The sequence below is a fragment of the Pinus tabuliformis genome, chromosome 9 (genome assembly GCF_031772625.1).
Source record: "Pinus tabuliformis cultivar Carrire ecotype Pingquan chromosome 9, CPIR1, whole genome shotgun sequence".
In the NCBI taxonomy this organism is placed as follows: Eukaryota; Viridiplantae; Streptophyta; class Pinopsida; order Pinales; family Pinaceae; genus Pinus; species Pinus tabuliformis.
In genome coordinates this window covers 636,119,715-636,147,225 of record NC_142307.1, presented here as the reverse complement: position 1 = coordinate 636,147,225, position 27,511 = coordinate 636,119,715, and the positions used below count along the sequence as shown (strand labels likewise).

The 27,511-nt window shown below is 38.7% G+C and overlaps 1 protein-coding gene and 1 pseudogene across 2 annotated transcripts; both read left to right on the top strand.

The window, feature by feature from the left end:
• The first annotated feature begins 3,356 nt into the window (after positions 1–3,356).
• On the top strand, positions 3,357–6,665 carry LOC149150237 (pentatricopeptide repeat-containing protein At2g13600-like; annotated as a pseudogene).
• Positions 6,666–7,505: 840 nt separating this feature from the next.
• On the top strand, positions 7,506–8,911 carry LOC149150236 (TMV resistance protein N-like). Of its 2 annotated transcripts, XM_089445017.1 has the most exons (3): positions 7,506–7,650; positions 7,724–7,917; positions 8,012–8,911. In XM_089445017.1, the coding sequence occupies exons 2-3, from the start codon at positions 7,787–7,789 to the stop codon at positions 8,529–8,531; spliced, it is 651 nt and encodes a 216-aa protein (XP_089301143.1). In that variant the 5' UTR covers positions 7,506–7,650; positions 7,724–7,786; the 3' UTR covers positions 8,532–8,911. The 2 variants fall into 2 exon arrangements, with proteins under 2 accessions (XP_089301143.1, XP_089301142.1); XM_089445016.1 differs by having other exon boundaries at positions 7,506–7,917.
• The last annotated feature ends 18,600 nt before the right edge of the window (positions 8,912–27,511 follow it).

Sequence of the window (27,511 nt, the reverse complement as noted above, 5' to 3'; positions counted from 1 at the left end):
GTAAAAATGTCAAAACTTAAAAGGTAAAAATTTCTTACCTGCAACACCCCATTCCTCACCCTTAGGAAGCACAAGCTTAGGGTCATCACAGAAATCCATGTCTACATAAGGATAGTCATTGATCATGATAAAATTTCTGTGTAGCCATCCGTAGAAGGATTGTGATAAGATAATCTTCAACGACCCTACATGTCGGGACATGTGATCTATCCACCTCCTTATCTATGGAATCCTTGGATCGATAGGCTCGACTATGATATGTTGAGGTTGAACTAATGGAACTTGTTCTAATGCAAAGGAAAATAATATCGCCTCGTATCCAAAGTTCTTTAGCTTTCCCTCTTTTTCCTTAGTCAGTTGTTCTTTCATCTTGATCAAAACTCCCTTACTCCAGTTGAAGAGTGTTGGCTCCAGACACTCCAATCCATATTGCATATATGATCTGCTTGCCATATGCAATGTAGAGATACCTTCCAATATTGTAATAAAGAATATGATTCTTCTTGAAGGTAACTGGGCGACATCTTTTATATTAATGTTTCCATCCTTTATTGGTTGAGATCGAGGTCTACAATAGGTGGTGATATAATATTTCATTGTCTCCCCACCACTTCTCCCACCTAGGAGAGATATGGGGGCACCCCTCATGGATAGTCCTATCAGAAAGTAGATATCCTCTACCTTTATCTCAAGTATATGTTCCCCAAACCTAAACGCTTGTGCCTAAACATCCCATGAACGAACAAGGTATTTCAACAATTCCCTCTGTTTCCTCATACTAGGAAGCCACAAGAAGTCCTAGATGGTAGCAGGATCATTTGCTGCATTTAAAATTTTTTCCTTGTGTTCTCTTTCTTTCCATATGAAAGCCATTTTGTGTTGATGAACCCTTGAAACATCAATAAGAGATTCGTTAGGATCCTTTTCATGCAAAAAACTTGTCAAATTTTGAGGAAAAACTGATAAACAAAATTTACATTTGCGCCCAACGCACCCCAAGAGAGAAAACCAGAGCATTGCACCTTTGCCTATAATGCATGAATTCCTAGGTGCAATGCACTTTTCGACCCTCTGGGGCTTCATTTGTCCTAGGGTGAAATTTTGGAACCCCAGGGCCTTCAAAAACTCAAAACATTTGCTTGAAATCATAGAATGGGACCATTGAAAGAAAGAGAAAGGTTTTTAGCTCATACTTGGAAGTGACGGTACTCAAAATCATCCATTAGATTGGCCATAATCATTTGCAGAATATAGAGGGAAAAAGTACTCAGAACACTCACTTTTAGAGGTAATTGTGAAATGGTAAAAATGAACAGTCATTTTGAGTATATATGGTCATATTTCTCATTATTTTATTCATATTTAATGTTTTGACCTAGTAATGATTCATTTTTACTATGAAACATGTATGTTTAATCCTTTTTGTGTTGTTCTGAGCAGGTCGACAACTGTTAACAGATTTTGTTGTGCTTTACACAGGTGATTTTGACCGAAGAGTATACTTTTATCTCTTTTTCGGGCTCCTTAAACCTACTAAAAGGAACTCCTTGGAGTCCTCTTTCAACTCTTTTCAGACTCGCAAAACATGAAAATATTTTCAAGTACTTGTCTTTTCGAACTCGTAAAAGTAAATGAAAATACATCTACTCAGTATAAGCTTAACCCTTTTCCGGACTAAGATAGACTATTTAAAGGAATACCTTAGTCGAGCATGTCTAAGAGGTTCTCTTGGGTATTTTTCTCCACCTTTTTAGACCTAAGGGACTACCTACGAAAAGGGACATCCGAAGTTCTCTTTTTCATTGCTTTTTCAAACTCTCTAAACATGAAAAAGAAGTCGATTTTTACCTTCGCTAGGCTCGTTAAAACATCAAACAATGATGGAATTGTCGAACATGACAAATCCGTAACAATCCTTCTCAGGGTTCCTTAAATATAATCAAAGGGATTCATCCAAAGGATGAACTTATAGATCAAGTATATGTTATCCTCCTCAGTATTGTTAAAAAATAAAGAGGTATTGACTAGTATGGTTGGGTAAATTGGGAAAACAAGGTACTCCATTTTTTTAACGGCAGCGAGTCACTTTTGAATATGACACTCTTCCACTTCATATCTATCGTTGTTGGGTTGGGTAATCTGTTTGTCTTTCAGTTCATCATACCTTCATAGAACCTCCCTTTCGCTTTTGGGTCAATGTTTCCAACTCCATTCAGTGTTGCCATTGTGTTCAAGAGAAGTCATTTAGTTGATATCTATTACAATACTCTTAATCCTCCATTCCATGTTTGCCTTTCCTGATCCGGTTCCATATCAATGTCATTCTGTCTCAATCATGATAATCGTTTTGTGTCATTGATGGTGGATACATCAAGGCCCTCCTGTGATGGGTCACTTCCTGTTGACATCAACACATTATCCATAAAGTTGACTTAGAAACACCCATCGTACTTTTGTGCTTGTCTAGTCAATTTAGTGTCCTAAATTTCTCTACATAAATTATCAATCCGAGTATCATAAACTGATGAAGTGTGGTGCACCATATGTGCTTAGTTAACCTTTCTCTTACTTCGTTTTTTATAGTTTATGTTGTTTTTGGGGGTTTTGTTTCTTATGCTTAAGGAAATTAATCTAAGAAAGAAAAGATATGCTTCTAGGTGAAATCTCTAAATGTTAATGGACAATTAAATTTAATGATTTTTAATGTTAGAATCTAATTTCTAAAGAAGGGAGAAAAGGAAATGAACATTAGATAAAACAAATCAAAAATTTGAATAGTTAGATTAATCTACGCCGGCAAAATGTCTATGAAATGAAAGAAAAAATGATAACAGCTAAATGAAGTGTTTTATCACTTTGCAACACAATTTGGGAGAACTACGTCATTGTGATAGCATTCTGATGGATTCAATACTTCATTGTTCTAAAACTGAAAATGAAATGCAAGGAAAAACTCAGTCATTAGTAAAACATTTCACCACTTAGTCTTAGGTTCAACGATCAACGAAGGGCTTTTGGAAATATCTATTTAAATCACGAGTTACTAAATTGATAAGAAAATGGCATTAAGCTATTTAACTCTAAACTAATGAACAACAATAAATCTCATTCATAAACACAACATTTCACCATTTAGTTTGAGGATTAATCATCAACGAAAAGCTTTGGAAATATCTATTTATGTAATAAGTGACTACTCTAATATGCAAATACAAAAACATGTAAAGGAAAACTAATCTAACGTGTGCTCTAATGCTCCAAGCACCAATTGGAAAATACTTTCTTTAATTACGCCGTAAGGCGTTCCCATCTGAAATGGACTCCCCCAGCTGCCCCCGTGTCTTATTGTTCACCCTTAGATGGATGGTGTTAGACGATTGAACGAATTTCGATCGTTGATCGAAAACTAAAATAAAACTGCAATAAAAAAACGGGGAGAAAATGGGCAGGTAAAGCGGTTCGGTATGACTCTGAGTCCCTTCATTGTGCGGGTTCGCATGGCATTTGCTAGGTATCGATTACCAGTTCGCGGAAGAGAATCTCAGAGCTGCTCCTGAAATACATTGGAACAAACGCGTACTCGTTGCAATGGTCCCTGCTGCCTTGCGGCAGGTAATGGGGGACTAATAAAATAGCCATGGCAATGGCAGCGAGAAACGATCATAAGAAGAAAAATGGTGTTGTCAGTGAAACCAGTTCTCGAAATTTCCAACAGATGCAAAGCTACAACAGATACTCTGAAAACGAAAGAAGGGAATGATGGGTTGGTAAAAAGTTTGTGTAAACAGGGTCGGTTGAGGGAATCACTGCGCATTTTGCAGGACATGGTTGAGAATGGGATTTGGCCATACTCCTCTACTCTGAAATACATTGGAACAAACGCGTACTCGTTGCAATGGTCCCTGCTGCCTTGCGGCAGGTAATGGGGGACTAATAAAATAGCCATGGCAATGGCAGCGAGAAACGATCATAAGAAGAAAAATGGTGTTGTCAGTGAAACCAGTTCTCGAAATTTCCAACAGATGCAAAGCTACAACAGATACTCTGAAAACGAAAGAAGGGAATGATGGGTTGGTAAAAAGTTTGTGTAAACAGGGTCGGTTGAGGGAATCACTGCGCATTTTGCAGGACATGGTTGAGAATGGGATTTGGCCATACTCCTCTACTTACGATTCTCTGTTGCAGGGATGCCTGAATGCTAAATCTCTTCCAGATGCCAAACTAGTCCATGCCCACATGGTTCAAACGCAATTTGAATGCCAGGATATCTCGCTAGGAAATAAACTGGTTAGTATATACGTTAAGTTAGGGAGCCTCATAGAGGCTCGCAGGGTTTTTGATGAAATGCCTCTGAAAAATGTGGTCTCGTGGACCGCCATGATTGCAGCTTATGCCCGGCACGAGCATGCTCAGGAGGCCTTGGGATTTTTTCATGAAATGCAAGATATGGGTTTACAGCCCAATCATTTTACCTTTTCCAGCATTCTCCCGGCGTGTACTGATTTGGAAGTCCTGAGGGAAGTTCATGGTGAAATTCGTAAGGGTGGATTCGAAACGAATGTGTTTGTGGGAAATGGACTTGTGGATATGTATGCCAAACACGGGTTTATTGAGTTTGCACGCGAATTGTTTGACAAAATGCCTCAACGAGATGTTGTCTCATGGAATGCTATGGTTGCAGGCTATGTACAGAATGGACTGGTCGGTGATGCCCTGAAGTTGTTTCAAGAGATGCCCAAACGAGATGTCATTTCATGGAATACAATGATTGCAGGGTATGCGCAGTGTGGGGATGTGGAAAACGCGGTGGAGCTGTTTGAGAAAATGCCTGGACATAATTTGGTTTCATGGAATACTATGATTGCAGGGTATGTGCAGAATGGATATGTTAAAGAGGCCTTCGAGCTCTTTCAGATCATGCCTGAAAGAAATGTGATCTCGTGGAATGCAGTGATTTCTGGATTTGCACAGAATGGGCAAGTTGAAGAGGCTCTAAACTTGTTTAAGACAATGCCTGAATCTAATGTTGTCTCGTGGAATGCAATGATTGGAGGATATTCACAGAATGGGCAAGCTGAAAACGCCCTGAAACTTTTTGGACGGATGCAAATGGTAAATATAAAACCGAATACAGAAACCTTTTGTCATTGTCTTACCTGCATGTTCAGCTTTGGCAGCTCTGGAACGAGGCAGTGAAGCCCATGAAGTAGTAATTAGAAGTGGGTTTCATTCTGATGTGCTTGTGGGAAATACCCTTGTAGGCATGTATGCAAAATGTGGGAGCACAGAAGATGCACGCAAGGTGTTTAACAGAATGCGCCAACAAGACACTGCTTCCTGGTCTGCAATGATTGTAGGGTATGCAATAAATGGATGTGCCAAGGAGTCCCTGGAACTCTTTGAACAAATGCAATTCACTGGCATAAAGCCTGACCGTGTTACTTTTGTGGGTGTTTTGTCTGCTTGCTGCCATGCAGGGTTAGTGGACGAGGGAAGGCAATACTTTGATGTCATGACTCGATTTTATCACATTACTCCTGCAATGGAGCACTATGGCTGTATGATAGACCTTCTTGGCCGGGCAGGGTGCTTGGATGAGGCAAACGACCTTATTAACAAAATGCCATTTAAACCGGATGCTGACATGTGGGGTTCGTTTCTCAGTGCCTGCAGAACGCATAACAATATAGACCTCGGAGAAAAGGCAGCACAACACCTTATTGAGCTGAATCCCCAAAATCCAGCACCGTATGTACTGTTGTCAAACATCTATGCAGCAGCTGGTAGGTGGGATGACATTGGCAGTGTGCGGAACAGGATGAAAGAAAGGAAGGTGAAAAAGAAACCCGGTTGCAGTTGGATTGTTATTAACAAACAGGTCCATGCTTTCCTCGTAGGGGGATAGACTACTCCCACAAAGAGAAACAATTTATGCGAAGTTGAAACTTTGTCTGATCAGATGAATGCTGTGGCATATACAGCCAACGTGGGAATTCTACCAAATGGTTTTGAGGAGTAAAAGGATGACGTTCGTTTCCACCATACCCAACATGGGATTTCTACCAAATGGTTTTGAGTAAAAGGATCACGATCTTTCCCACCATAGCAAAATCTGGTCATCGCATTTGGACTCTGGACTTTATAACATGTTCAGTTCTCCTAAGACAGTCGTACATGTACAGAAGAACCTTTTTAAGTTCTAGTCATTGTCACTCTGCTATGAAGTCCATGCCCAAGCTTCTTATGCAGGAGATTGTCGTGAGGGATGCTCATTGTTTCTATTGTTTCAACAAGAAACTGTGTTCTTGTAGAGATAGTTGTGGATGTCTCGAGCATTGAGTGAATGAACCCTGAGTTAGTGAAAAAAGAAAAACCCAGTAAAACAAGCCATAAGCATTGGTTTGCATAATGACCAAGCTTATGCATGTTGGCAAATCTTGCACTGGTGAAGATGGGCAGTGTTCCACTGTGGATTACGACTTGCCTACTAGTCAAGCTTATTTACGTAATCAATTATGATTGGTAGCCATGGAATAGCCGTTAAATTTTGGTTGCATGATGACCAAGCTTATATATGTTGGCAATCTTGCATTGGTGATGATGAGCAGTGTTCCTCTGCGGATTATGACTTTCCTACCAATCAAGCTTATCTATATTCTCTATCATGGATGTGTAGCCAAGGAATAGGTGTTATATTTTCTATTTAATATATGTAGCATTTCAATGTCCAGAACATATTTTCACTTTACCATTGTGTTATCAGAGTTATGAAGCACGGTTAAATTGACAGGAAGATACGTACTCATAGGTTGGGAGAACCAGAGAACCATTCTTTTATGATATTTATGTAACATGGATAAATAAACAGGTAACTATATATTTAGAGAGCTCTATGAGCAAATTTTGGGGATGGCAAACTAAAATTCACCAACATGGAAGTACCATTGCAGTAGTAAAACATGCAATTGGATAATGACAAGAAGCCAAAGATGGTGATGTTTGTAGCAAAGACAAAGGGCGCTATTACATGTAGGGATTTGGAGATTTGGATTCAAAGCCAACTTCCAAATTAATAAAGCTTTTGGTATAGGGAATTTTTTATAATGTACTTATATTTCGGATCTGTTATGTATGTGGGTGTAAATAAACAGTTTTTGATTGTATTTGAAGATAGAATAAATCCGTAATTGTATAAATGTATTGATAGATAAATAATTGATAGAATGATGAATACTACAATGAGGGCGCTCGTTATAAATATCTAAGTCGGGTGTTCTTCCACTAATGGACATATTTTTTTAATAAGACATATTTCATCTAAGTAATTAACTATTTATTATGTTTACGCCGTAAGGCGTTCCCATCTGAAATGGACTCCCCCAGCTGCCCCCGTGTCTTATTGTTCACCCTTAGATCGTTGATCGAAAACTAAAATAAAACTGAAATAAAAAAACGGGGAGAAAAGGGGCAGGTAAAGCGGTTCGGTATGACTCGAGTGGCATTTGCTAGGTATCGATTACCAGTTCGCGGAAGAGAATCTCAGAGCTAAGAGCGAGCTGCTCCTGAAATCGAACCCTGTTCGCAAGAATTCCCAAAGATCCATATGACCGAGCCATTGCTCGTTTCTGGGCTGCCTTTGTAGACGATAAGGTAATTTAGTTCATTCTTACTGTTATTCCAATCTTTTATAATGTTAATCCTTGTGATCTACGGATCAGGACAGATGACAGGCAACATGGACTATTGGGTCAAATCTTGAGATTTATTGGTTGCGCGGCGGGCAACAATGGAGTCTATGGTAAAGCCTTGCGAGGTCATGAAAAGAAAAGGAGATACCCACAACAAAGAATTGCAGATTGGAAAAAAGCATTGCTTGAGGTTTCACACTTGCGGTTTGGAGCTAAAGGCATATTATGGGTAAGAACTTTTAGTCTCTGTGTCCCTAATAGTTTGATTGTATTGATAAACGAAGTTTTTCGCACTCACGTTTGGTTTTACTGTGAATAACCAGCGACGAAGGCAAACTCCTGGAGAACGTAGTTCAATTGGTGGAAGAAAAAATTAGAAAGCCTCAACTGTTTGTAGCTGAATATCCAACTGGTTTGGACGAAAAGCTACAAGATTTTGAGAAAACAGTGATGCTGCAGCAGCGACCCAGCGTGGAGACCAAGGTTGTGGGGATTGTGGGTTCTGGTGGTGTAGGGAAGACAACCTTGGCATTAGAGTTCTTTAACCGCAACAGGTCAGCCTACCGTGGATCTTGTTTTTTGGAAGATGTGAGAGCCGAAACTTCTTTAATTTCTGTGCAAAATAAACTCCTCCAAGGCTTGACTTCAGGGGATCTGGCAGTTAGTAACATTGTTGAAGGTAAATCAGAGCTTTCTCATCGTCTCTTGGGTTATAAAGCCCTCATAATTTTGGATGATATCAATGATTCCAGGCAGTTAAAAGCATTATTTTCACCTCTTAAAGATATTCTTAGTTCCGATAGCTTAATCCTACTTACATCTCGCAATAGGGATTTTCTTTAAACCAACGGAGTCTCGTTGATTTACAAGCTGTCAGGCCTCGACAGAGAACAGTCACAAAGGCTTTTCTGCATGCATGCCTTTCAGGAGCCTAAACCCCGTGCGGGATTTGAAGAAGTGGTTGCAAAGTTTTTGGATGCGTGTGATGGATTGCCATTGTCTCTCAGAGTGCTAGGGTCTCATCTTTATAAACAATATTTAGAGTATTGGGAAGCCCAATTGCTGAAATTATCGGGTTTAGTACTTCCCCCCGAAATACAAAACAGTCTTAGGATTAGTTACGACAGTCTCGACACCCAGGAAAGAGAGATATTCTTAGATATTGCCTGTTTCTTCATAGAAGAAGATAAAGATCTGGCCATAAGCATATGGGACAGATCTGGTTGGGGAGGAAAGTTGAATCTGCAGAACCTAGAGTACAAGTGTATTCTGGAGATCGACTGTCAAAACCGTATAAAAATGCACAATCACCTCAGAGACTTGGGCAGAGATTTCGCTGATAGAGAACTTCCGAGATGTCATCGTCGTCTTTGGCGCCCCACCGACGGCCTTTTTCGTAATGCGGTTATACAACCAAATGTACGTGTTTGAATCAAAATGTTAGTTCTGAAAATTTTACAAGTTATATATTGTTAATACTGTTTGGATTTACGAGTAAGTCCATATTGTTTTCTAACAGTTTTCAGATAATAATTCAGGTGCGCGGGATAAACAGGGTTCAAGGAATACCTGACCAGTCGTTCCACAACTCTTTGCAGCCTTATGTTGATATGAGCACGTTGCACCTATTGAGGGCCGAAGGTAATTGTTTGAGAAGCATATCCGAGTTTCTGAAACAAGCGGATCAGCTTCTATGGCTTTGCGGGAGTAAGTGTCCAGACACTTCCCTGCCTTCTTGTCTTCGAATTCGGAATTTGAGAGCTTTACAAATGACCGGTGGCGAATTGGAAACATGGTGCCATAGTGAAAGTGTGGTAAAGAATGCTTCTTTTTTTCCCCTTTTTGGTTGTTGTCCAGAATACTCAAAATTTACGGTTGCTAATTTTGTAGATGTATTATTAAATTAAATTGAAAAAGGTTCAAAGATAAGAGAGAAAAAATGTAGCCCCAGGGGCATTTCAATTCGTTAATAAGTTTGTTGAAACAACACAGATTCAGATTCAAATCCCCTATAGTGAGTCGTTTAGGGCTTGAACCCAAGAAGCAACAGGCTGCTTTTTGGCTTGAACCCAAGAAGCAACAGGCTGCTAGTACAAAAAGAAAGAAAGAAACAGATAAAAAAAATGTATATGCATCTGAAAATTTTTTGCTTGCCAACAAGTTTTTAATGTATCTCTCCGATACTGTAGCTGTCATTCCGCTGTTCAATGTGCGTTGATTAGGAATGTAATAGAAACCATAATGAAAAGGAAGCTTTGGTATAGAATGTAATAGAAACCAGAATGAAATGCAATTAATTTTTTGGAAAGATCCTTTATACCTAGTATAAAGTGTTGCATAAAATACAAAATTTGTAAAAAGTGTTGCATAAAATACAAAACTTGTAAAGAGTAATTTTATACGGGACCTTGCTGCATTTTGGAAAACAATCCGGAATGTGAATGGTTCTGGGCTTCAAATTCTGTTGTTGGTTCAATATTATGAGTTATCTCGGAACCAATTTTTTTTAAATAAAAAACGCCATTTTTTTTAAATAAAAAACGCTTCTGTATTAATAAAAATAAAAAAAAACAGATAGTAAATATAACATATTTCTTGATTACAGGTGGCTTCCACAGCATTCATTACCTCGAAAAAAAAAGTGAGGTCTCGGCTTGCTTGACATCGCATTGGGTGGTTTGTCAGTGATTGTCAGTGATTATCAAAGGCTACCGATAGCGTTTTAATAGATCCAGAGAAAATGCCATTGCTGAGCGCATGGATTGATCGATTCTATAAATCCGATGGACTGAAAGAAGTAATCCCTGATTTTGCCAAGCTGCCGGAATTTATGTCCACTAGGAGAGCCAGTATGATCACCGCCTACAGCTAAATAGGGCAAACTTAGCACAGACAGAGGTTGTATTTGTTAAAGTACATTAAATTTAGGTAGTCGAGTCAAGTTAAATTTAGAAAGTAGCCAGATCATGAAAAATTTAAGGGTCATGTATTAAATACTAATAAAAGAATTTGTTGTGGAAAAATGGCATTGCCACAGTAATATAAATCATAGCAAAGATCTTCATTCATATATATATAGATATAACAAGTATGTACTATAGAGATTTATTTATCTCAATGATAACTTGAGATTCCTCTGTATGTAAATGAAAAATTAATAGATCAATTTAATCTTAATTTTGAGAGAATTGATTATTTTTAATAATGAAATATTTTTTGATTATTTTTAATAATGAAATATTTTTTGATTATTTTTAATAATGAATTTTTTTTTTATTATTTTTAATAATGATTTTTTTTTAATTATTTTTAATAATGAAATATTTTTTTATGATATTATTTTTAATAATGAAATATTTTTTTATGATATTATTTTAAATTAAAATTTAAATCAAATTTATATTTTCATAATATATATTTTTATGCATAAGAGGTTGAAATAAAAATATTTTAATTAAAATAGAAATTAAAATATTTTTTTATTACTATTTTTTTTATTAATATTTATAGATATTCTATTTAAATTTCATATTAACATTAAAATAATTATACATGTTTAATTATTTTATTATTTATATAGAATTATGAAGGAATTATATATTTCTTTTATATTAGGTTATAAAAAAATATATTTCAATACAATAAATAGTTAAAAGAATTAATTAATCTACTTCTCTCTTATCAAATAATGTAAAGTTAGTTAAAAGAATTAATTAATCATTTTCAATAAAATATCTACTTTCCACTTCCTCTGGGTACGTTACTTGGAAATTATCTATTCGAAACTCTGGGTGAAAGAGAAGAGCTTTTTAGCTCTGCACAGATGGTTTATTGGTTTTAATCCGCTTCGTTGCACGCCCCAAAACAATTACATTTGGCCAAAATTGCCTGGCCTGCCTCTTGAACTGTGGACCAAAGAATCTATGGAAAAAATAGGAAATGCTATTGGGCGATTCATATACGTCGATCCTAGGTGTATTGGGGCAAAAGACAAGCAGGTGGCCTAGATTCTCATAGAAAAGGAATTCAAAGGGGGTTTTCCAGAGTCTATTGATTTAACTTGGGAGCTGTCCAAAATTCAACAACGATTAGATTATTGGGGCGTCCCATTTAGGTGTTCAAATTGTCACAAAACTAGACACCTTTTTCGTAATTGTCCTCGTCGCCCCAATGGTAAACAGAAGAAAAAGTTCCATGCTGTAAATATTCCTGTTTCGACATATGAAAGAGAAAATTCGGCATATGAATGGCCTAACACCATGGAGGTCTATCGGGCTCCAGTCAGAACTAATGACGTCCTATCCTCGCCGAAAGGCCGTTCCCTAGATTGATCTGCCAGTCTTCCGCAATCTCGATCTGTATCTGTGAACCATACAAATCGTAATTCTAACTATTTTTCTGATCGACCCCGTTCTTCCACTGTTTCTGAAACTCCCTCGCTGTCCTTTTTTGACCTATCGGCCAGAGTAACGGGCTTCTCCAATATTTCTCCACCTCATGAATTGGAACCAAACCCTGAGATTCCCCTCCCTCCTGCATCTTCTAAGCCTCCATGTATTGATCCTGCGTCTGCCCATATTCAATACATATCTTCATCACCCCAATCCCCTTCCTCTCACATTCCACCCATCCAAAGATTCCCGTCTTCCCCCTCACTTGGTCGCTCTTTTGATATAAATAATAAATCTCCATATATAGCTCACTCCCCTAAACCTCCATCCCTTGGACATGTACCTGACCATAAAGGTAAGGCTCCATATATCCCTATTTCCCCTCCACTATCCCCTCGAACCTCTCCCCGTAATTCTTTTGATCAGGATATTGACCTCCTTAAAAAAGCGTCTTTAAAATTTCAGCCATTAACTGTCCATCGACCCAATCGTTCCCCCTTGCCCAATATTAGCCCTAATTCAGCTAGAAACATAACTGTCCGCCGCAAAGAGAAGCGTGGTAGTAGACACTTTCGGGGTAGGAAGGGAAGACAGGACTCGTCAACTCGAGATCTTTCCTTAATTGAAATTCCTATTACAGAAATTGCAGCTGAAGATATTCCTCTTAAAAGGCCTCTTAGAGCATGTCGGCCTAATGATTTTCCCAAATGATCGACATTCTATCAATGAACATTCGGGGCCTTGGAGCTGACCCCAAATTTCTGGCCCTAAAAAATCTTTTTGTCTCTTCAAAATCTAAAATGCTTCTTATGCAGGGAACCATGCACGATAGCTCACAAACCATTTCTTACTTCAGGCGGATGTTACCAACATGGCATATGGTCGCTTCAAATGCTGTGGGCATGTCTGGAGGACTAGCTGTATTATGGGACCCTAAATGGATTACGACTGCTGCTTTTCAATGTTTCACTGGCATTCTTGTGCTGGCCCATTTCTGTGGATCTTCAGACCCCATTCACATATTGAATATTTATGCTCCATATAAAAACCAGTACCCTTTCTGGAATTATCTTCTTTCTTCTGAACTACTTGAAATTGACTCTTTGATAATTGGTGGAGATTTTAATTGCACCTTTTGTAATGACGAAATATGGGGCAATGGAAAGAAATATGATCCGATGGGGAGATTCATTCGGGAATCTATTATACAAAATAATTTTATTGATATCTTGCCTATTGGTCAGGGACCAACTTGGGACAATGGGCGATCCAACAATTCCTTCCTGGCGAAAAGATTAGACAAATTTATCTACCATGAAAGACTGACAGAAAGATATGGGCCTCCTACCATGAACATCATACCATCTTTCATATCTGATCACCGCCCCATTTCTTTTCAATGGAAATATGCTAGACGCAGATTTGGATATCCTTTCAAGTTCAATTGTGCATGGCTTGCTGTTGGTCAATTCAGCAAATTTATAAATGATACATGGAAGTTATCTCCCATGCAGGAAAATGACTCTTCCCGGCAATTCCTTGATCCCCTGCAATTTCTTCAAAAGGAGGTTAAAAAATGGCAAAAAGAGAAATCGGCCTCCAATAAAAAGGAGCTGAAGGACATATGTAGGAAACTGGAGTACTTATCTACACTTTTTAAAAATCCCTCCATGACATCCACCATCAGAAAACATATATGGGATTTAGAAAAAAGAAAACAAAAGATATTAGAAGAAGAGGCCTCTTGGAGGCTCAAAAGTCGAGCATTATGGCTCAGAGAGGAAGATAAAAACACCAAGTTTTTTCACAGGTTTGCAAATAAGAGAAGGGATACAAACGCTATTTGGGAGATCAAGGATGAGGAAGGAAATTCTCACTCCTCACAGGAGGCTATTTCTAGAGAAGCTGTGAAATTTTACAAAAGGGCTTACAGTGAGGATTCTGTCTGTGATATTGAGGATATTCTATGGGGAATAGACCCATACCCCACTATGTTTGATGAAAGTCTAAGCAAAGCTCTATTTGGTGAAGTTTCAAAAGAAGAATTATTGGCAACAATGAAATCATTCCAGAAAGACAAGTGCCTTGGGCCGGATGGGTGGACCACCGATTTCTTCATCCACTTCTTTAAATTATTCAAGACAGATATCCTAAAGATGGTCGAGGAAATGAGAACACAGGGTTTCATAAGCCAAAAAATCTCCTCAACATATATCGCTCTAATTCCAAAGAAAAATCTCTCCTCCACATTTTCAGATTATCGTCCAATCTCATTGTGCAACGTATTATACAAGGTCATATCAAAGATTATAGCTATTCAAATTAGAAACACTCTATCTCTACATCTATCTCCAGAGCAACACGGGTTTCTTAAAGATAGAAATATCTTAGAAGCAGTGGCTCTCACTCAAGAATTATTACACTCAATGCATAGCAGGAAAATAGAAGTTGCTCTTTTAAAATCGACCTTAAAAAGGCATATGACTGTGTGAACTGGGGCTTTATTCGATGCCTACTAGCTAGGATTGGCCTAGATGTTAGGTGCATCAAATGGATCATGGCCTATGTGGTGGTAGTAAATTATGCAGTCCTAATTAACGGTGTCCCAACTCCTTTCTTCAAAGCGGCCAGGGGCTTACGTCAGGGTTGCTCCCTATCTCCACTCCTTTTCATTCTAGTTATGGAATCTCTGAGCCTACACATAAAGAAAGCGATCCAACAAGAGATATACAAGCCTCTCCCCATTTGCAGGGATATATTCATGTCGCATAATCTTTTTGTTGATGATATCCTTCCGTCAGCCATACTGTGCAAATCAACATGGATATGTATCTATGAAATCTTTGGGAGATTTCAAAAAGCCACCGACATGTATATCGACGATTTAAAATCTTCATTCTATGTCGCTGATGTGAATGGAGGTATAATCACATTTCTAACAGATCTTTTCAACATTAAAGCATTTCCTATCCTGAAGGGCTTCAAACATCTGGGATTCAATTTGAAACCTGTGGGTTACAGATTGGCCGACTGGTCATGTATTCCAAATCGGTTCTATAAGAAAATATCTACATGGGAATACAGGTGCTTATCAATTGGAGGTCGCGCCATTCTCACACAATCCCTGCTGCTACAAATCATGGTTTATTGGGCACACCTTTTCTATATCCCTTCATCTACTATTTACAGTTTAAACAGAATGATAGCTAATTTCATATGGGGAGGATAGAAGGAGAAGATAAAATATCACCTCAGCAAGCTTTCGAAGTTGACACGGCCAAAAAATATGGGAGGTTGGGGCATATTGGATTTACACTCCTTTAGAAGAGCCCTTCTATGTAAATCAATGTGGAAAGTGATTATGGATGAATCCAACTGGAGCAAAACCATTAGAGCTAAGTACATGGATGAGCAAGACATGACATATTGGTATAGACAGCGCTCCACTAGATCCACCAACGGCTCATATATATGGAGAGGTTTTAAAAGATTGGAGTCGTTCTTTAGAAAAAAATTGATTTGGAAATTCCAATCCGGATCCAATATTATCATTGGATTTGATGAATTCGCAGGTATGGGAGAAAAGATCCGTATCTCCTCTCAACTTTTGAGAAATTTACACAGCAGGGGATATTTCTTTTGGGCCAGTGCAATAAAAAAATGGGATGGTGTTATTCCAATCTGGAAAACTGCTACAGAAATGCAATTACCCGGTGCTCTGGAATCCCAATGGAATGCTATCACTATTTCATTGCAATCGCGTGGATTGTATCGCTCGTCAGATAGGGATTGCCTCGTTTGGAAAGGTCTCAGTGGTGCATCGGCTGTATATGCAAAGCATATATATCTCCAAATTTTATTATCAGAGTCCGATACATATCATAATATTTTCCCCCCAGCGTTTTGGAAATTTGGATGCCCTTTAAAAATCATTATTTTTTCTTGGCTGGTTTTTCATGACAGGAATCTCACTTGGGAGAATCTCCAGAAGCGCAAATGGTGTGGGCCTGCCATATGCCCCCTTTGTAGATCAAATTCTGAAAATAATTTGCATATTTTCCTACAATGTCCTCAATCCCAGTTGATTTGGTAGAACTTAACTACTGACTTTGGTTTCGTCATCGTCAATGCTCCTTCTATCTATGAGGCTTCCAAAGCACGGAGCAACATGTACTGCAAGTGGAGGCCCATTTCTTTGTTAACAATCTGGGCCATATGGAAATGGCAAAATCGAATGATTTTCGATTCCAAAAGGGAACCGTTTTATAAATTTTTCGAATCTATCCTTTGTTTATATGAAGCGCTAGCTTAGCCATGACATCCCAAAGTCAGACAAGGAAGGAATCAACAGCCCAACGATGCCTATGGATATCCCTGTGCTTTTTTAAAATACACATAACTAATACTTTCAACTGTAACTCATTATCATCCACCCTTTCTTTCAACAACGTCCATTCACATGTCGCTATTCTTCCCCAACCTATTATTATTTACAAAATATCCATTTTCAGAATACACATAACTAGCTATTGCAATTGTAACCCATTATCATCCACCATTGCTTTCAACAATGTCCATTCACATGTCCCTATTCTTCCCCACTCCATGCCTTACGGCGTTTCCTTTGCAACATAAGATGCAAATGCTAGTTATTTTTCTAAGCATAGATTACACAGTTAGATAAATCTACAATCAACCAGTTGAATACACTTGCATGAATTAAACTTGCATGAATGGAAAATCTAAACTATTAAACTTGAAAACAATCATAAAAATAAAATGACATACTTGAATGAAATCAAAGAAAAACTACAAAATAAAATCTACTCTACCTTACATTCTAATATGCTCTATGACATCTACTTCACATCTCCTTCCATGTTGAGAACATCAAAGCTTTATTGAAATTCTTCAAACTTACAAAAGTTTACAAAGCTCTCCAAAGCTTTCCAAAAGCTACAAAAGCTCTCCAAAAACTACCAAGCTACAAAGCTCTAAGCTAACAAATGAAGGGGAGAGATCTCCTATTTATACAAAAAGATGAGAAATCATCTCATTAATGAGAGTCCATGAACCTCTCCCTATACCTCTAGAGTCCTAATCAAAATAGGAAATGATAAGGCACATGTCTTTTTAGAGTTTCAATAAAAATAGGAAATGTGACACATATCCTCATGATTCCATGATCCTCTCCTCTCAAATTCGAATTTGGCCTTAGGGTACCACATAAAGGTCTTCTAGAAATCTCATTTTGACGTACACATGTCAACAATCTCAACCCACTTGTTAGGTATAAGCATATGCACATTATTTTATAATTTTTAACCACAAATTCACTTAAAAAGGCTAAGAATTAATAAAGTTTGGAAAAACATAAATGTGACCGAATGATAATGAAAGTGAGGTAAATGTAGTGACATGGTAGTGAAATGAAGGTGAAATAGAGGTGATATAATGGACATAATAGTGAAAGTGTAATGGAAATGAATGACAATTTCAAGACCTAACATACCCCCCAATTGAAGCTATTGCATGTCCTCATGCAATATATATTACATTAATTCTTTTGATCCTTGAGATTTGGCTTAACTTTGCATGATATCATTTGATAACTTCATACTTCTGCAAAGTGTTTTACTTGAATTGCAACATGGTTGGTTCTTGTGTTACAACCATATTTTGTTGTTGCATTCTATTTTGATCTTTGAACTTTGCATAATGATATTTTGATTATTATTGCAAAGTATATCTTTATTGGATTGCATGATGGTTGGTTCTTGTGTGACAACCATGATTGTGTTTGTATCCAATTATCCTTTAAGCACTTTTGAAAAACCATTGTATGCTCATAATAATAATGTAATAGTTAATATATTTTGGAAGTATGTGGGCTTCTGAATATGGCAAGATATGAATATGAATGTATTCCTCCCCCCCCAACTGATGGTATTGACAATTTTATGAAATGAGGAAGAGAAATGTTTTTCCAACAATTATCATTCTAGCTTTTCATGGAATTCTATGGTCAAAAGTTAGAAAATGACGTACCTTAACTTACCCTTTGAAATGGACGAGTTGCAAGTGTGGTGGCTACAAAATCCTGATCATAATCTTCTTCAAGTGGCTGGACAAAAAGAGTCATGGATAAAAGAGTCAAGATGAATTTTTATTGCTTCTACTAGAACTTGTTGAATCTACTGCTGAATAGTGTTGATCTGTTTTATATATGCTCCAAAAATGCTGAAAATAATAGTCTTCATGTCTTCAAAACTCATTGGCACAATTCCTACTATGTGAAGAGATGTTCTGATGTCAAACATAGCAGGAAATTGTTGACTTAGTGGCCATTAATGGATGCCACTAGTCAACATGATAACTCTCACCATTGATGACAATGAGAGTCAAGATGCCCAAACACATCTTGCTAGGTACGAATAAATTTGATGATGTCGATTCACCTAAAAGATCTGATGAATAAAGGACATTAATGTATTCCTATTGTTTGTCGGCATGAGGACTTGCCATTAAGGCATCTAAGCCTCAAGGTGTTTTTGTAAGGAATTTAGACTCAAAGGACTATGGACTCAATAATTTGCATTGAAGCAAGGCTTATTTGCGAAATGAAAATGATAGAAAAGGGAAAATGAAAATGGAAAATGGCAATGGAAAGTAGAAATGGAAATAGGCAATAAGCATGTGACTGAGCCTCTTGCTTTTATTTGTGGGTTATGAGTAGACAAAAAGTAATGGAAAGTGTATGTGAATGTAAATGGAAAATATGAAGGGAAATGAGGTGAATGGTTTATTATGAAGTATGGATGTGATGGAGACAATAGTATCTGAAAGTTTTGCAAGTGTTTGGATCTGATTTTTCATTAGCATATTTCCTCTTTATTGTTGATCATCCTCTTATGAAACAAATTGGTCTCTTAGAGAGACACCATTCACTTGTAGTCATTTGTCTTTCCTCCTGGAACCTGCAAACAAACTAATACTTCTTATGCAATGGAATGTAAGATTATCAAAGGAGAGAGATGACCAATCTCTCTAGTTATGACATTTACACACTAAACTAAGAATTTGTATTAATGAAACAAATTCACAAAAGGAAATCAAAAGAATTATACCTGCTTTCGAATTAGTGCCTCCAGTTAACTGTCGTTTCTTTTCAGCAATTTATTTCATTATTTATTGTTTCAAACTCTGATGATGGATTTCTACTTGTGTAGATCTTGTCGATATTTTTACAACGACACTTGAATCATCGAAATCTAATTTCATATGAGAAAGTTAGGTTGATTTGAACAATGAGGTTTTTCAGTGGCAAAATTGATATTTAGCTGTGGAAAGGATTTAGTTGTAGAACAACTTTAGCTGTGGAACATGCACAATTTCTATAGCTAAAAATCTTAAATAGAAAATTAGTCATTCATTTTTCATCATCAGTCCAATATTAATCAATACCTTCAGAAAAGTGAGCAAATAATCTACTTATTTCATTGATTCATTTTTTTTTTTACCTATGAATCTTTGGTTTTGTTTTTTTATTTTTATTTTTTATTTTGCTCCTTGACATGCGGCGACTTAGTGATAACACACACCTTGAAAACAGTGATGGCTTCTTCATTTTGAGACAATGAACCAAATCCAAATTCATGCCCTAATATTTTCCAAGCTACCCATGTTGTCATTTTTCCCTCTTGATACTTAGAACCTGCAAAAGTGTGAAAGTAGCTATGGAACAACCATAGGTCCCTATAGTTGACTTCCCTTTGACCGGAGTCCTCCTCATTGATCTAGGCCAGATGGATAGGATACGATCCATGCTCTAATGTTTTCCAAGCTACCCATATGGTCATTTTCCTCTCTTGACACCTGTAACCTACAAAAGCGTGGAGATGGCTGTGGAACAGCCGATTAGCTGTGGAACAGGGTTGCGTTCTATAGCTAAAATATAGCCAACCATCAGTTTTCTGATTTAAGTTATTGGAAAAAATATTTTGTGCAGTGAAGTGCTAGGGAGAAAGCCCAAGATTGCAGCTGGTACACAAGACCAATTATTCATGAGTTTTTCTGCTATTTTTCAAAAAAATTCTTCATTTTCTGTGTGTAGGAACTCTGTAAACGGTAGTGGCATATGAAGCAAAACAGTTTCAATGATGGAAATCGAATATTAGAGTATTGTGGAAATAAGAAGAAAACATGGAGGGTATACGAAGCAGGGAGACCGTATGCATGAAAAAGAAATGTGGAGGATGTAAGGACTGGTGGTGCTACACACGTAGACTGTGTGGAAACAAAGTATTGCTTCATACACAGAAACCAAAAACTGAATGAACAGTCCAAGTGCTCGTATTCATAAGAAGGCTGTGGAGGTGTAAGAGAGAAGCTTAGTATATCAAAGGAACAATAGGGATGTAAAAGAGCCGTATCCAATTGGTTCAAGTTATAGAATTAGCTGTTAAACAAATCAGTTTGGAAGAGTCGTATTTAATTGGGATACGTCATGTATCTTGCTGTTAAACTGAAGTACAAGTCACGAAGATCGTTAGTCATTAAAGACAAGAGGCATGGGGTAAACAAGATTTAATTCCAGCACACAATAAGTCCCAAAGTTGGATTTGCCCTTTCCAAGCACGCCGAGTTAAAGCAACAGACTGTTTATCAATTAAAATCCGTTTTTCTTCACGCGACATGCAAAAAGAGGCCTTAGAGAACCGAGAAATTCTCCCAAACTGCCACGAATTTCTTAAAACCGTTTTTGGGTTATCTAATTGACTCCATCCTCGAAAAAACCCATATTTTATTTTTTCCTAATTCGTCTTCATTTGGCCAGAATGTGCAGTTGAAGTTTGACGTTTTTACAGCTCTACGTTTTTCTAGAAGTACTGCATTCAGTTGTAAAATAAATTTCAATTCTTTTTTTAGATGCAATCTCAGCACAGGAAATAGCGAATGAGCCAGCCAGTCTCAAGAAATTCTTGTAGAGATTTTACACCTTCCATAACTCTCACAAAGACCTTAGAGAGTCCTCTGGATGGCCATTTGAAGCCCAGTTGAACGCATACTTTGAAGTTTGGTTTTGATATCAGACATGGTCATAAATAAGAAAAGAGAGCCAACAAACAAATCCAACAAATCGAACATGGCATTTGGTAAATGATACTTTGGGAATTTGTTAAAATGCCACCGCACAAATGAAACTTGTCTTTCTTGCACAAAAAAATTGGATTTGTCTCTCACCATTTTAATTTACAAATCAACGTTTTCCTATTGAACTAAAGCTCAGATGATTTGCACAGTTGGATTTTTCATTGACGAGTTTTGATGAATTCCTAATCATAACAACGTATTGGAATCTAATGATTGGCTCCCAATTTCAAGCAGCAAAGGATTCAAAGTAAATGTGTTAAAAACAGGACTTTGACTGAGGTCTTAAGCTGGTTCGTTATCGATCTGGGCTGGGTGACTAGGATAGGATCCATGTCAGGATGATTTCAGAGATGTCCATGTGTTCGGTTTTTTAATTGGATGCCTGTAACCTGCTAAACCTTGGAAATAGCTGTGGAACACATAGTTAGCTGCGGAATAGGGCTGCATTCCATAGCTAATCTGCAAAATCTTATTAAAACAGGACACAGTGTTTTGAGGGTCACTACAAACCATCAACAGTCAATTTTGGACAACTGAACCTATTAAAGCAGTTGAATTTTTATTGTTTTTTTTTTATTGAATCAAATGAAATGATGAAATTATTTTATTTTATTTTTATTAATTTTTTTTTAAATAACAATTCTTTTTCTGATCCTCCAGATCACACAAAGTGCAGGAGAAGAACATACTCGAGAAATTATTAATTTTTTTTAGGTGTAAGAAATAAGGTCTCCTAATTACACTTCCCCGACAACAATGCCAAAATGTCTAGTCAATTTAGTGTCCTAAATTGATCTACATAAATTATCAATCCGGGTATTGTGTAGAAATTTGAATAATATAACACTTATTCACAGAGATTATCTTGATTATACACTATTTGCGGAATGCATGCATAATACATAACCTCCTGTACCATTGATCATCAATTTGCGGAATTAAAAAAGCAATCGCATGCGCACATTGAAACATCAATCACACATATCAACATAGTATGTAATGGGGAAAGCGTAGATCTAAAAACCCCCAACTATCTGTATATTATAATGATAGAGAACATGTAACAATACATAGTACAATACTCCTCACAAGTACTCAGTACTATCTCCACATGCTACACACAAAACTAGCTCAAATCTGAACAAGTCACGGGTTTAAATCTCCTCCACTGTTTTGCCTGCCTCTACTGCGCAATCCAAGTTGAGAATAGATCAGATCCAAGTTCGAATTCCCTTGGCTTGTACTGCACAATCCTCATTGGCAATCTCAATCAATGATTGTGCAAATCTCATGCACAGCTATAGTCACAATTGATAGTAGTCTCACCCTTTCACCCACTTCTAACACTTGTCTCCACTGAACTGTCCATGCACTGAGTTAACTGATGTATTCTTTAGTTGATTTATGAGTTAATAATTAGTGAATTAATTAATAATTAATTCACATCACTCATCACTAGTGTATTTGGCAGTTAGACTAAATATAACTAGTTCAACTAAGTCAAACTGAACACAACTCCATCAACTCCTCAATCAACTCCACCAAACTCAATTACTTGAGTTCTAACTGAAGTCCATCATGCAATAGCTCAACTAACCCATAGGAAAAACATATTTCCTTCTGGCAGTTGCATGTGCCACATCTATAGCTCGAACTGAAGTGCTGCAAGAGGATAAGACAATGTTTATAGTCCAAATATTATTAAGAGCTAATAATATTCGACTGTTCTATTTTTTGACTGGCAGTTTAAAAATAGACTCCAACCATATGTCTAAATATAGAGGTCCATCTATTTTTCCCAACATGACCAATGATCCATAAATAACATCTTTCAACTCATAGACCATGATCCATATGTCTAAAAATAGACATAGTCTAAAAATAGACTTTGTGCCAAAAATAGCCTGCGGGCCCACTTAGTGAAGACGACTTCTTTTCACTAAGCTCCATCACCTTGTTGCATTTTCAACACTCCCTCTCAACAAGATATGTATTATCTGCAACCCCTATCCTACCTCTGTGGTATTCAAATTTGCTCCTGGTGAGCGCCTTCGTCAACATATCAGCATCCTGATCCTCTGCGGGAATGTATGAAAGTAACATGATTCTCCGCTGCACACAATCTCTGATATGATGGTACCTGATGTCGATGTGCTTGGATCTATCATGAAATATTGAATTAGCCGAGAGTTTAATGCAACTCTGGTTATCACAATAAATCACAGTAGGCTCCAAGTGTGACCCGAACAACCTGACCCAGTTCTTCCTCATCCATATAGCCTCGCATGCAGCCAAACTTGCTGCCATATACTCGGCCTCTGCTAAACTGAGTGCCACGGATCTCTGCTTCCTGCTGTACCAAGAAACTGTTGTCGACCCGATACTGAAGATCCCTCCAGATGTGCTCTTTCTGTCTGTTGGGCTCCCTGCCCAATCTGCATCCGTGAAGCCACATAACTTCACCTCATCCTCCTGTCTGTACCACAATCCATATCCTGATGTGCCTCTTAGATAACGCAATACATGCTTGCCTGCATTCTAGAAGAGCTTGGTTGGCTTAACCATAGCTTTTGAAAGCTGGTTAACAGCATAGCATATATCGGGCGTGTATTGACCAGATACATAAGCGACCCCACCAACTGTCGATAAACAGTGGCATCCACTACCTCCGCTGAAGTAGCTTCCTCCTTCCTCCAACCTCCAGGAAGAGGAGTATCAACCAACCATGCATGTTGAACTTCTCCAGTATCTCCCGGGCATACTTACCCTGAGAAACAAATAGTCCATCACTGCGCTGCCAAATTTCCAATCCCAGGAAATAATGAAGGAGGCCCAAGTCCTTCATCTCAAACTCTCTAGCAAGATCCTCCTTGCATGAAAGTATCAACAGCTGATCTCCCGTCAAAATCAAATCATCTACATAAAGTACAATGATCAGCAACTTACCCTCCACCACAATCTGGTATAGGTTAGGATCCGCCTCACTCTTGGAGAATCCAAGTCCGGTGAAATAACTGTCTATCCGTGTGTACCAAGCACGAGGTGCTTGTTTCAACCCATACAGCACTCTCTTGAGCTTGCACACATGCGACTCGCTGCTGAAGATCTTGAAACCTTCGGGCTGCTCTATGTACACCTCTTCCTCAACGACTCCGTTGAGGAACGTAGTCTTCAAATCCATCTGATGGATGTGCCACCCCACTTGCGCTGAGAGAGCAAGAATCGTCCGTATGGAAGAATACCTTGCGACAGGTGCAAAGGTCTCCTCATAATCGATCCCCTCTATCTGTGAGAAGCCTTGGGCAACAAATCTTGCCTTGTACTTCTCCACACTCTCGTCAGCTGCCTGCTTCACTTTGTAGATCCATCTCGAACCCACCACTGATTTCCCCTCCGGTCTTGGGACAATCTCCCATGCACTGTTTCTGACAATCAAATCATACTCTTCCACCATGGAATCTACCCATGCGGGATCCTCCACAGCTTCCTCGAAAGAGGATGGCTCAGTCACGACACATTTTCTCACAAGAGCCATGTATCCAGTGTACCGATCAGGTGACTGTCTCTGTCTGCGCTATGCTGTAGGTGGTCCTACAACCTTCTCTGCATCTTGAGCCAGTCGCTCAGCTTCTATAGTGCGCTTTCGCCCTCTGATGGTTGGCGCTGCATGAGTGGTCTCTTCCACTCCATGAACTTCATCTTGTGCCTGATCCACATCCTGAAGCTCATCCTTAGGAACTAATAGCTTCTCATCTGCATGCAAGTGTGGCTCCCTCTCAAGCGAACACTTCATGGCTTTCTCCTCTTGAAATTTGATATCCTGTCGCACAATAGTCTTGCGACTGTCTGGAAAATACACACGATAGTTGTGGGGTGTATCAGTGTACCCCACAAATATCACAACCTCTGTGGTCGGCTCCACCTTCTTCCTGGCATCCTTCGTCACATGCATGTAAACAGGAGAACCAAAAATCCTCAAATGGGAAATATCAGGCCTCTTACCAGAATAAGCCTCCTCGAGTGTACTCATGCCAAGTATCTTGTGAGGACAACGGTTCTACACATATACTACATTATTGCATGCCTCCACCCACAAGTGAAGGGGTAGGCCCTGATCATGCAACATCGCCCGTGTAGCACCCACGATCATTCTGTTCTTCCGCTCAACAACCCCGTTCTGCTATGGGTTATGGGGAGCTATGAGCTCTCTTCGAATCCCTTCTGCGCTGCAGAAGTCCTTGAACTCGCCAAAGATGAATTCACCACCATTGTCGCTCCTAAGATCCTTCACCTTCTTCCCTGATTCCTTCTCGACTAGTGCTTTGAACTCCTAGAACTTTGAGTATGTCTCGCTCTTCTTCTGCATGAAGAATATCCATCACTTTCGAGAGAAATCATCAACAAAGATCACATAGTACTTGTGCTTTGCTGTCGAAGCTACTGAGAAAGGTCCACACACGTCTGTGTGAATTCTATCAAGGATCGTCGTGGCACGACTATCCTTCTCGTGAAAGGTGGCTTTCACAAATTTTCCCAAAGTACACCCCTTACACTGATCTGACTGCGCAAGAGTGCCTTTAGGAAGCCCAGTAGAAATCTGTTGCAGTATCTTCAAGGCTCCATGGTGAAGGTGACCCAATCTCTGGTGCCACAGCTCGCCATCATCCCGGCTCACCAATCCTTCTCCCTTGCATGCCATTGCTGCGCAGCCATCTACATGCAATTGATAAAGGTTCTTGACTCGAACCCCTATCTTTCGGGTTTCTCCAGTTGTCTTACTACGCAGAAAATCCTTTCCCTCATTGAAGACAACATCATATCCCTTGTCTTCTAACATCGCCACAGAGATAAGATTCTTCTTCAATCCTCGAACATGCATCACTTCCTTCAATACGAAGGGTTTACCAGACTCCCTCTCAAAGGAAATGGTACCGATACCTGTCGCACTGTATCTACCATCATCACCCATCTCGATGTGCACTCCAAGATCTTTCTCATCCAGATCAGAAAACAAATCTCGATCTCTTGTCATGTGAAAAGACGCACCACTGTCCAAAAACCATACCGATCCCATCACACTTGATACCAAGCATGTGATCAGCGAAAAATCCAGCTCAAACTACGAGGCTAATGCCTCTCCCGCTGCAGATCCAGCAACTTGCTCATTTTTCTTCTTCTGCAGACAATTTGTGGCATAATGTCCGTGTTGGTGATAGTGAAAGCACTTCACCTTGGACATGTCCTGCTTCTTTCCTTTCGCACTAGAATGAGAAGCTTTCTTGTTCTTCCCCTTCTTTGCTTTGGCAGCCAAAGCGCAATTTTCTTCATCAGATGCCTTTGATGAAGATCCGTCCCTGGTATTCCACCTGATCTCCTCTTGCACAAGATCAGACCAAAGTCTCTCCCATCTTGGCAATTTCTCCTGACCATTGACAGAGTCCTGATAGGAATGCCAACTCTTCGGAAGACCAAGGAGAGCCAAGCTCACCAAGTCCTCATCATCCACAGTCACCCCCACACTTCCCAGCTCATCCCAGCATTGGGTGAACGTCGTGAGATACTTGGGCATACTGTCTCCTTTCTCACACTTAATGTTTCTGAGTTTATCCTTGAGCACCAACTTCCTCTAGTTGCTCTTGCTTTGGAATAAATCTGTCAACGCTTTCCACATCAAGTATGGAGAAGCCTTTCCATGCAGGCTGGATACAATGTGATCCTTCACGCCCTCCAATGGAATCCTTCGACACTTTGTTGTCTTCTTTTGCCAAGCCTCAACTTGAGCAGCATCAGTAGGCTTTGGGACCTTAGCATCTATGAAATCCTTCAACCCATTGTCATCTAACACCACGTCCATCTTGTCTTTCCATGCAATATAATTCGAGCTGCCTTCAAGGGCATACTCCAATCGCAATCCGTTGAAAGACATTTCAACTTCGACACCAAGAAAACACTATTGCAAATTCGAATTCCACCAGCTCAAAAACTCAACTGCTTCTGATCTAAAATTTGTGAGAACAAAGTATTTCTCATACAGAGATTGAATGTATGGGCATTTACCAGATATCTCACCTTCCAAAAGAAGGATGAATCCAGAGGCTACCTGGCCCGATTACAGAACTCTGCCTAAAGAAATAAAATGTAATCACTTTCTAAATAATAGATCTGATGATCAACTTCGCTCTGATACCACTTAGAAATTTGAATAATATAACACTTATTCACAGAGATTATCCTGATTATACATTATATGCGGAATGCATGCATAATACATAACCTCCT